Genomic DNA, 12,201 nt, shown 5'->3' on the forward strand with positions numbered 1-12,201 from the left:
AGGGTGGTAACAGAGAGGAGGCTGGATTAGCCTCACCTCAGTGGTGGGAATATTAATGGAGAAGCTGCTGAAGGAAAGGATAGTGAACTATCTACAATCGGATGGGTTGCTGGACCCAAAGCAGCATGGATTCACCAGGGGATACTGTTAGACAAAACTGATTAACTTTTTTGATTGTGTGACTAGAGAATTGGATTAAGGAAAAGTGCTTGATGTGATCTACATTGATACAGTCCTGCAAAGGAGGCTTGAGAATAAAATGAGAAACTTGGGAGTGAGCGCCATGGTGGCTTGGATTACAAACTGGTTGAATGACAGGAGACAGCATGTAATGGTAAATAGAAATTACTCTGAAGAGAATAGTGTTAAGTGGAGTGCCACACGGGACTGTATTTGGTGCGGTTCTGTTCAATATCTTTGTGAGCAACATTGTAGAAGGGATAGAAGGTTAGTTTGTCTATTTGCAGATGATATTAAAATGTGCAACAGAGTGGATATGCCCCAAGGAATAGAGAGAATGAAAAGTGATTTAAGGAAGTTTGAAGAGTAGTCGAAGATTTGGTAGCTAGGATTCAATGCCAAGAAGTGCTGAGTCATGCAACTGGGATGCGGTAATCCAAAAGAGCTATATGTGGGGGTTGAAAAACGGATGTGCATGGATCAAGAGAGGGATCTTGGGGTAATAGCATCTGGCGATATGAAGATGAAGCAATGAGACAAGGCGATAGCTAAAACTAGAAGAATGCTGGACTGCATAGAGGAATAACCAGTATGAAAAAGGTGATAGTGCTTTTGTATAGGCCCTTGGTGAGGCCTCACTTGGTGTACTGTATTCAGTTCTGCAGCCCGTATCTCAAAAAGGGTAGAGACAGGATAGAGGTGGTCCAGAGAAGGGTGACAAAAACGGTGTGGGGTCGGTATTGGAAGACTTAGGAGGAGAGACTGAAGAAACCGAATATACATACCCTAGAAGAGTGGAGGTGTAGGGGAGATATGATACAGACCTTCAGATACCTGAAAGGATTTAATGATGTACGAACTTCAAACCTTTTCCAATGGAAAGGAAACAGTAGAACTAGGGGTCATGAATTGAAACTCCAAGGGGGATGACTTAGGAAATATTTCTTCATGGAGAGAGTGGTGGATGCCTGGAATGCCCTTCTGGAGGAGGTGGTGAAGACAAAAATAGTCAAAGAATTCAAAGGGGCATGGGATAAAGACTGGATCCTTAAAGGCTAGAGGATGGAAATAAAGAAAAGGGTGCATGATGGTAACTTGCTAGTGTGAAGGTTACTACCCTTAACCAATAAGCCTCGATGCTTTTGATACATCTGCAACATTACTCTCTGCCTCAATGGCAGGGGGAAAAGGGGAATTGGATTTAGACAATATCCAACAAGGACCCTGACTTTTACGGTCCAGGGAACTGATAAGCATGGGGGTAACCTGCATGGAGCAGCAGTTACTACCCTTAAACAGCAATCTTTGGTACTTTTGATGCAACTGCAACATCACTCTCCACTTTGACAGTGGGGCGGAGAGGAATTGGATTCAGACAATCAACACAGGCCCTGACTTTTATGGTCTGGGATACTGATACACAGACATAAGAGAAAAAGCACAGGCCTGCTTCTAGGGCCAAGTCTATAAGCAAAGCACTTCAAACAGCACTGTCTGATTTTTCAAGAAGGCTCATCACCAGTAAAAATGTTGCTAGTAGTACATTTTTTATAGGTTACCATAAAGCTTGGGGATAACAGCACAGAGCGGCAGTTGCTACTCTTAAAAGAAACATGGGGGTAACCTGCATGGCGTGGCAGATACTACCATAAGCTGGCTGGGCAGACTGTATGGACCATTTGGTCCTTTTCTGGCATCATTACTATATGTTAAGAAAGTGGGATGAAAGCAATACACGTAGCATTTGTATGCATACGCATAGACAAACATAGGAAATGGGGAGAGAGAAATGGGAATGTGGAGGTAAAGAGAAACTGGGTAACACGTAATGCTACAGCGCCACCCCTAACACCCACGTAGGGTGGCAGCACTGAGCAGGCTCTTCTGCATCCGCATACATTATTTATTTATTTATTTTAGATTTTTATATACCGGCATTCGAGACAGCAGTCACATCATGCTGGTTCACATAAAACAGGGGTACAAAGTAAACATAACTATAACAATGGTGCTGAAAAGGCAGTTACATATAACAAGGTGATAAGAACTTGGCTTAGAAGGAAGAGAAAGGACAGGTTATTAATTCACATAAGTAAAACGATAGAAGATAAGGTCAACCATAGTGTAGATGGAGATTAGGGGTGGCTTGGAAGTATTAGATCAATTGGCGTCTGGGAAGGCTTGTATGAATATCCAGGTCTTTAGTCTTTTTTTGAAGGTTGAGATGCATGGTTCTATTCTGAGATTGGAGGGGATGGAGTTCCATAACGGTGGGATGGCTGTAGAGAAAGCTCGGTCTCTTAGTGTGCTGTGTCTGGTAGATTTGGGCGGTGGTACATGTGGTACATGCTCCTACACTGGCAACCTTCCACCCACCAACTAGATTCCTTCTTGCCTCTGGGCAGTTTTCCTGCCCGCAAGCTATCTGTTGCCCAGTGAGATCCGGAAATAAGCTGTCCACAGAACAGGGCCTCAGCACAGAGATCTGCTCTCTCTGTACTCCCAGCCAAGATTAGAGGGTTCTATCCCCCTCAGGGCTAGTTCTCTGTAGAGCCAATCAGTGCACACAGTATTAAGAATGGCTTTATCACCCATGGCTGCCTGACTAGTAATAGATTTTTGGCCAATGACACTGCAGGATGTTTCAATCTTACATGTCCTCAGGGATGCATAGGCTGTTCAAGCTTCCTGCTGAGTCAAAGCAGCCTCAAAGCCTCTGTTTAAACTGCACTGCAGAGATCAAACACCACCTGCAGGCCAGTTTAGGAAATGAACTGTGGGGAAAAGTCACAGGCAGAACAATAAACCTCAAAGCATGTAAAACCCCTGTTTCTCCACACTGGATATAATAGAAAAGGAAGAAGCAGACCATGAGAGAGGAGAAATAAACTGAACACAATGAAAAAATCAGAGCAAAACATGTCAACAAAGGTTTTGGGAATGTTTAGGTTTAATCTACAGTACGGTCGTACTTAATTTGAAGAGTTTTCTGTAGTGAACCCTGCAGCCTTTTTGCAAAAGAGACCATTGTATATAGTTAAAAATAGAAAATAATGCCAGGTCAGATGTACTAAGCTTTTTCCCTCATGGACACAAAAGAGGTGAGGGGGAGACTCTTTCGTACCTCTAGCTATTCATCACACAGCAAAATATATTGGAAAATGTAGAGAGAGAGTTAAAAATGCAGATGTCAAATCATTTGTGCAGTAGTTGTGAGGCAAAAAGTCCAAACCCACTAAGTATCTACTGGCAGGGAAAACTGTAAGTGTTGGGGGGTTTTCTCTATATTTTGATTTTTAACCTTGGTGTACCAGCATCTAACTGGCATTGTAATGGCATTCCTCTGGTGGAGATTGCAGTCAGCAGTTCTTTCCAGAGCAATATGGAAAAAAAATATGATTTACTTTTTTCGTATTTGATAATCTGAAAATCGGGGTGCTACCAAGTAAAAGGTATCTTAACAGCTGTTGAGAAGATCTCGGCATGTGGGTAGGCAGTAAATTGGGCAAATAGAATAGAAAGCCAATATGCACATATCGAAAGACTAAATTCAAGGCTCTTAAATCTGATTCTCTCCTCAACTGGAGCCAATGGAAGTCACACAAGATAGGAGTTAAATCAATCCATTCCCACCAGTAAATGTGTTATAGTATTTAAAGGATTAAATGGGAAGTCAAATATTACAGTTTAATCATTTTAAAAGTTAATATTTGCTTCCAAGAGCCAGGGACTTGCTCAGGCCAGCCTGAAGCTGACTGTATTCCCCTTTCCCAGAATGCTTCATGGTGCCCACATTTATGGTAAGCTGAGCTATTATTGGCCTGGGGGAGGGGAGGAGAGACCCACAGCTGCAGGCAGCTCTTCCAGATATCTATCATTTAGACCAGGGATGCTCAAATCGGTCCTACAGGCCCCCCACCCCCCCCCCCCCCAACCAGTTGGGTTTTCAGGATTTCCCTAAAGAATATGCATGACATTTATTTGCATGCACTACCTCCCTACTGGGGAGGTTTGAGCACCCCTGGTTTAGACTAACTGTTAAAATTTCAGCTTTTTAAACTATATTTACATCCTTACTCCAGAGCCTGGTCCAAGCTGGCCTTGGTCAGCAGAAACTTGTCTGAGACTTCTCTCCTAGAGCTAACTTCTAAACAAGGGATCTATGTAGTCTTTAAAGCTGATGTACATTACATTTGGATAATTCTTACATTTCTCAATAATAGATGTATCAACCTACAAAGACTCCAGTTCCCTGGAAGTAGTGTATATGCCTGGTTCTGAGCAGCATTCTGTTTTCTCTAACTCTTTTCATGATCTTCTGCAGGTTTTCTTTGTGATTCGCCTCATCGCAGGTCCCACCGCCAACTCACTGCCCCCTATTGTGGAACCAGATCCCCTCATTCCCTGTGACCTGATGGATGGCCGAGATGCTTTTCTCACCCTGGCCAGGGACAAGCACCTGGAGTTTTCTTCACTGCGCAGAGCCAAATGGTCAACCATGTGCATGCTGGTGGAGCTGCACACTCAGAGCCAGGATCGTTTTGTGTACACATGTAATGAGTGCAAGCACCATGTGGAGACTCGGTGGCACTGCACTGTCTGCGAGGTGTGTACCCTGCATTTCTCAGCTGCAGAAAACCAAGGCATCCAAATCCCATTTAAATGACTACTATTTCTACTCTGAGTGCATTATATTATAGCTTCAGTATCTTATTAGGAAATCATTTAAAAACTAGAATAACAGTTAATGAATTTAAACTTGCCAGGCATGAATAGAGAGAGACCCATGGTGTCATTACACAAGTCCTCAGATGTTTTATGACTAAAAAGTTTACCTAACCCAGAGAGTAATAGTTCCATTATGTAGTTTCTTCTCAGAGACTTTACAGTGCTGGTACTTTTCTTACATGCAGTGTAAATTATTTGCTTCAATCTCTTGTGTATTATAGCACATCTATACTAATGATATGTATTATTCTAGTGATATATTTTGCATTCTAATTAGTTCTGTGAGGTACCTGTAATAAGTTCATGTGCTTCGGTTACTGTCCACAGTGTGCACTTATTACTAATGAGCAGCTGAACATTTAGCAGAGTCTGTCCCTGAACAGTGCATTCTCATTAATGGTATGTCTTTTAATGCCAGCTCTGTGTTTGTAACAGCATTCTGTTTCTTTCCAGGACTATGACCTGTGCATCACCTGCTACAACACTAAAAACCATGAACACAAGATGGAGAAGCTGGGCCTTGGCTTAGATGATGAGAGCAACAACCAGCAAGCTGCTGCCACACAGAGTCCTGGTGATTCACGCCGCCTAAGCATCCAGCGCTGCATCCAGTCCCTGGTGCATGCCTGCCAGTGTCGCAATGCCAACTGCTCACTACCATCGTGTCAGAAGATGAAGCGGGTGGTACAGCACACTAAAGGCTGCAAGCGCAAGACTAATGGCGGCTGCCCCATCTGCAAACAGCTTATTGCCCTCTGCTGCTACCATGCCAAGCATTGCCAGGAGAATAAGTGCCCTGTGCCCTTCTGCCTCAATATTAAGCACAAGCTGCGGCAGCAGCAGCTGCAGCATCGCTTGCAACAAGCTCAGATGCTGCGCAGGAGAGTGGCAAGCATGCAGAGGACAGGTGTCGTGGGGCAGCAGCAGGGTCTACCTTCACCGACAGCCACAGCACCAACAACTCCAACAGGCCAGCAGCCACCAACTCCCCAGACACCTCAGCCTCCTACACAACCTCAGCCTCCCACGCAGCCCCAGCCTCCACCTCCCAACAGCATGCCACCATACAGCATAGCCAGAACTCAGCCTCCAGGGCCCCCCTCCCAGGGCAAGGCTGGGGGGCAGGTGACTCCCCCAACTCCGCCTCAGGTGACTCAACAGCAGGCCCAAGGCCCTCCTCCAGCAGCACTGGTGATGGCCATGCAGATTCAACGGGAGGCGGAGAACCAACGGCAGATGGCCCAGGTGCAGATTTTCCAGCGGCCGATGAACCCGCACCAGATGACTCAAATGCCACCCTTGGGAATGAACCCACCACAGCCACCCAGGGGCCCAACACATGTCATTGATCCAGGGATGGGTCCAGCGGGAATGCAACAGCCACAGCAGCCGCAGGCATGGTCGCATGGAGGGATGCCTCAAGCTCAACAGATGCAACCTGGTATGCAGAGACCATCTGTGATGTCTGTGCCTCAGACTGGGCAGCCTATGAACATTCCACCCCAGCCAGGGATGGGTCAGGTGCCTGGTACAGGTCAGCCGAAGCAAGGGTCTCTTCCGCAAGCGGCCTTGCAAAATCTGCTGCGGACTCTCAGGTCTCCCAGCTCCCCAATGCAGCAGCAACAGGTGCTTAACATCCTCCACTCTAACCCCCAGCTCCTAGCAGCCTTCATCAAGCAACGAGCTGCCAGATATGTTGGGAGCCAGAGTCCCCAGGCCATGGCAGGGCAGCAGGGAATGCCACCAGGACAACCAGGACTTCAGGCTCAGGCTGGTATGCAAGGGCAGCAGGGTGTGCATCCAAACCCAGGAATGCAAAATATGAGTGCCATGCAGAGACCCAGCATGCCTCAGCAGCCTCAGCCGCCGCCTCAGCAGCAACAGCCGCCGCCTCAACAAAGCATGGGTGGCATGAATCCGCAAGGGCAGCCCATGGGGATGAACCATGCTGGGATGTCCCCGCAGTTCCGAGAACTTTTAATCCGCAGGCAGCAGATGATGCAGCAACAGCAGCAGCAGCAGCAACAACACCAGCAACAAGGGCCAGGGCCAGGCATGGTTCCTGGGATGGCCAACCACAGCCAGTTTCAGCAGCCTCAAGGGATTGGGTACCCCCAGCAGCAGCAGCAACAGCAGCAGCAGCAGAGAATGCAACACCACCTGCAGATGCAGCAAGGGAACATGGGACAAATGAACCAGCTGCCACCAGGAATGAGTGTGGAAACAGGAGCCAGTTTACAGCAGGCATTTCAGCAAAGGCTCCTTCAGCAGCAAATGGGATCTCCAGCCCAGCCTAACCCCATGAGCCCCCAGCAGCACATGCTTCCCAGCCAGGCACAGTCCCCCCACATACAGGGCCAGCAAATCCCCTCGTCACTGACCAATCAAGTGCGCTCACCACAGCCGGTCCCATCACCACGTCCCCAGTCTCAGCCTCCCCACTCTAGCCCATCACCAAGGATGCAGCCCCAGCCGTCTCCGCACCATGTTTCCCCTCAGACCAGTTCCCCACATCCAGGGCTGGTGACTGCCCAGGGCAACCCCATGGATCAAGGACATTTTGCCAGTCCGGACCAGAATGCAATGCTCTCTCAGCTGGCTAGCAACACTGGCATGGCTGGCCTCCATGGGGCAAGTGCCTCTGAGCTTGGGCTGAACCCAGATAACTCAGACTTGAATTCCAGCCTTTCACAGAATACACTAGACATACACTAGAGAACACTGTAGCATTTTGGGAGCAAAACAAAAACTTATTTTCTTCTTAAAACAGACTTTTTGTACTGAAGACAATTTTTTGGAATCATTCCAGGAAAAACTTTTATTTTTTGGGGGGGGAGGTGGGGCTCATTTTCTTTCTCCTGGAGTGTACCAGAGCTGCGGTTTAGTGGTATCAACCTACACAAACAAGAGAGGAGATATTATACAAAGAATATATTTTTGTTATGACTGGACAGAGCCAGTCTTTCTCTCTCACGCACTCGCTCTTTCTCATGGGGGGAAGTCTGTTTTCCATGCTGACAAATCCCCCCAACACACCTCATTAGGTTTTACTTTCTATTTTTTTTAAATTAATGAAAATATGTAATATTGATAGTTTTAATTTACTGTGCAGGTTGTTGGCAGTTTCTCACTTCCCCTTCCGCCTCATGGTCAGAGCAAGAAAAGCATTTCTTAGAAAACCAGAGGACAAAAGAGGTTTAATGTTGCTTTAAAAAATAAAATACATTATATATATATGTGTATATATAAATATATATATATATATAAAGAAATTTCCCCCTCTTTTGGGTGGAAAAGATGCTAATTCTTGAAAGTATGTACAAAGAGAAAAAGGCCAGACAACTCAAGTCAGCCACCACTTTTGTCCTCCCAAGCATTTTTCTATACAAAGGGTCTGAAATCAAAATGTCAAAGTATTAATAATTTGTACATGCTGAGAAAAAGTAATATGGACAATTTTGTTTTGTTTTTTTTTTGTTTTTTTGCAAATACTGTGGCAGCTGCCAAAATGGAGTATATATATTGTGGTTTGTTTCTTGAGAAAATACTTTTTTTTGTTATTTTTTACATCTAACAAAGGAGGATTAAAACAAAAATTTAAAAACAAAAATACCCAAGAGGGCAAAAGGATTCTGAGGGAATGCTTTTACTGAAAAGCCCTGGTGAATCTTATTTGAGCTGTCTCTCTTCCTACCCTGTACCCCATTACACTTTCTGTAAAACTTGAACATAGCGCAAAAAACCCCCCCACAAAAAACCACACCCTCAAATGTTGTAAATCATGCAATTGAATTGATTACTTATAAATATGAACTTTGGATCACTGTATAGATTCTTGCAATTGATTTCTTATTATCTATTGTTAAATAAACTGTGTGAGGCAGACAGAGGCAAGTCTTATTTTAATACTTCCGCCCCTCTCCCCTACCTCTTTGGTGCTTGTTTTGAAGAAGGCTGGAATTTCATCTTTGTTCCTTTTATTTTATGGTGGTCATAATCTGAAAGAATTATTTAATGTACATTAAAGTATGTTTTTACTGTTCTGTATAAAAAAACGAAAGGCAAAACAAAAATTCATCCCAGACGAACAGGGATGTTGGTTTTTTTTTTTTAATTAAGTTATAATTTAGTCTTATAAAAGCTCCTTCCTCAATGACTCTTACATTGCATGTGCTCATTCTTTGACTTAACATGCTGCGTCTTTCGTGTGATGCTCCAAGTCTCCACTTGGCTGGAACAGATTGGATCTCTGGAAAGAATATTTCAGTGCTACTACCCAGTCATTGCAGAGCCAAAGCTTAGCTGGGTTTGCTCTCCATGGAGGAAACAGTCTGTGGCAAGAGTTTTTTTTGGGGGTGAGGGAAAGGGTGGTGTGTTGAGAATGTCAGGTTAAGGGCCCAGTTGAGGTAGTCCTTTTTTTCCATTTTATCCCAGGACAAGCAGGATGATAGTCCTCACATATGGGTGATGTCACTGGATGGAGTCCTAATACGGAAAACTTTGTCAAAGTTCCTAGAAACTTTTGACTGGCCCACTGAGCATGCCCAGCATGCCATGATCCCTCGAGCCACAGGGGTCTCACTTCAGTCTCTTTTTTCCACGCTGCACTTTGCCTCACAGTCAGGAGCCCTGTGTGATTTTCACACCACTTTTCCTTACGGAAAAACTAGTAATTTTCCTCAGAAAAATCCCCTCCTTGTTGTCTCCCAGTCTCGGATAAATGTTTCTTCGATCGGTGACTAAAACAAAATTTTTTCGGTCGATACCGTTCCTAAATTTTTTCGGTGACAGAGGACCCTTGACAGCTGTCCGGCCTTTCAAAATGGCAACCAGCTTTAAAAAATGCCCTAATTGCCCCCGAACAATGTCAATCACCAGTCCCCACATTGAATGTGTCTTGTGCCTCGGTCCAGGACATAACATCTCTTCATGTTCCCAATATGCCAAGATGACTACAAAAGCTAGACTGGCCGTCTAGACAAAATGGAACATCTTCTTAATATCCAGCTCCTACCATCGACATCTATACAGTAGTCACCGGCAGGAGTTACAAAATAGGTAATCATAAAGACCCGGCGGGTACATGAGGGTAGTGGGGACCCACTATCCCTGACTCCGTCTAAGCCGACAACTAAATCGGCCTCGGTGCTAGAAAAAAAGCACTGTGAAAAACACCATCATTGGCATCGGGAAGTGCCTGATGCCGAATTCGATCCTGGAGTAGGCTCGAAGGCTGTCGATCCACTGACTAAAAAGGCCAGGATCGAAGACTCAATGCCCTCGATACCAAAGGACCTAAGGCAATCCCCACTGATATCGGTGCTGGTTACTGAGCCCTCACAGGGACCTGTGGTGGAGCCAGTTTTGCCTTCTCTGCCACCCCCTATAGCTGCTCTGTCCTCAACAGCTATAAGGGAGGAACTGGACGGATTTATCCACCAGGCAGTCGTAGAAGCCCTCCAAGAACTCCAACCGGTGCCGGTTTCCATACCTCCACCGATGCCAGAGGCATCGATGCTTCAACCGTTGCTGTCCAGGCTCGGTACCTTAATCGGTGCCCTGCCGACACAACCGGCGCCATCGAGGCCGAAGACTCCAATTAAGCACCCAAGAGACCCGATACCCATTCTGGACTCTTCGGAGCCTGAATCCACAGACTCCGACCATTGATCGACTCCTCAGCCAGTGCCAGGACCGTCTGTGCTCTCCGGCTCGAGTCGCCCGATTCCAACACCGATGCCATCGATGCCACTGAAGACAAAACACAAATCGATGGATCCATTGAAGACTAAGTCACCATCAATGCCATTGTCCTTTCCTCCTTCTAGTCCATGTCCACATACTTTATCAGTCACCTGGGAGGATGTGGACTCTGATTCCTCTACTGAGGACATCCTATCAGATTCCTCACCACCGGAAGAAAGACAGAAGTTGCCTCCTGAAGATTTCTCTTTCTCTAACTTTGTGAGGGAGATGTCTGAAACAATTCCCTTTCAGCTCATCACAGAGGAGGATACCAGGCACAAAACTTTAGAAGTCCTACAATTTGTTGACGCTCCTAAAGAGATTGTTGCCATACCAGTGCATGCGGTCCTGGTTGACCTCCAACACCACCTTTTGGGAACATCCCTGTACAGTGCCACCTATAAATAAGAGGACTGATGCCACAATTTGGTGCAACACATACCAGGATTTCAAAAGCCTCAACTCCCACATCAGTCTGTTGTGGTAGAGTCTGCACAAAAGAGGTCAAATAGAATTTGACCTCATTCTTCTACTCCTCCTGAGAAGGAGCAAAAATTCTTAAGACACCTTGGGTCGTAAAATGTTCCAAGGTTCCTTATTACTATCCAAGATTGCCTCATACCAGTTATATATGACTCAGTATCAAAGGAATTTATGGAAGCAAATGCAAGACTTTTCAGAAACCCTTCCTCAGCAACATCAAGACTCTTTCAACTCCATAATTCACAAGGGTCTAGAGGCTGGGAAACATGAAGCCCATGCAGCCTATGACTCATTCGAGACATCCTCGAGAATGGCAGCGACTGGCATTAGTGCCCAAAGATGGGCATGGCTCAAAGCATCCAACCTCAGGCCTGAGGTACAGGAAAAGTTTGCTGATCTTCCTTGCACAGGTGAAAACCTATTTGGTGATAAAGTGCAAGCTGCAGTTGCACAGCTGAAAGATCACAATGAGACTTTGTGCCAACTCTCTATGATTACGACAGAGACTCCATCTTTTGGAAGATGGCCTTCAAGAAAGGATACAAGAAAACCTTTCTACAGGACTCGCAGGTATTACCTACCAGCTCCTTGTGGTAGGACAACAAGACCATCACAACGGAGTCAACCTAGACAGACAGACAGCATCCCGACCTCAGCCTCCCCCTCAGACAGGCCAAGCATCGGGATTTTGAAATGATTCCAGAGAACAGCAGCCTTTCAAGAAACCCGAATCAAAACTTACCAATTGGAGGCTGAGTTTCCTATTTTCTACCCAACTGGTCAAACAACACCATGGATCAATGGGTTCTATCCATTATAACACAAGGATACCGTCTCAATTTTCTCTCAGTGCCCAGAGGTTCTCCACCAAACTCTCTTTGGGTACACAAAGATCATTCCACTCTTCTAGAAGTAGAATTATCCACCCTCCTGAGAGCCAGGGCTGAGGAACCTGTTCCCCGTCCTCAGCAGGGCAGAGGATTCTACTCCCGCTATTTTCTCATTCCAAAGAAAACTGGAGGCCTACGCCCTATCCTAGATCTCCGAAATATCAACAAATTTCTA

The 12,201-nt window shown here is 45.6% G+C and overlaps 1 protein-coding gene across 4 annotated transcripts in view; it reads left to right on the plus strand.

The window, feature by feature from the left end:
* Positions 1-8,797, plus strand: part of EP300 (E1A binding protein p300) — a 466,384-nt gene extending 457,587 nt beyond the window's left edge. For all 4 annotated transcript variants that reach the window (XM_029590455.1, XM_029590457.1, XM_029590456.1 and 1 more), the window contains exons 30-31: positions 4,505-4,786; positions 5,362-8,797. In XM_029590455.1, the coding sequence (XP_029446315.1) occupies positions 4,505-4,786; positions 5,362-7,623 (2,544 nt within the window). In that variant the 3' untranslated portion in view covers positions 7,624-8,797. The remainder of the gene's footprint in view (positions 1-4,504; positions 4,787-5,361) is intronic.
* The last annotated feature ends 3,404 nt before the right edge of the window (positions 8,798-12,201 follow it).

Source organism: Rhinatrema bivittatum, chromosome 2 (genome assembly GCF_901001135.1).
Source record: "Rhinatrema bivittatum chromosome 2, aRhiBiv1.1, whole genome shotgun sequence".
In the NCBI taxonomy this organism is placed as follows: Eukaryota; Metazoa; Chordata; class Amphibia; order Gymnophiona; family Rhinatrematidae; genus Rhinatrema; species Rhinatrema bivittatum.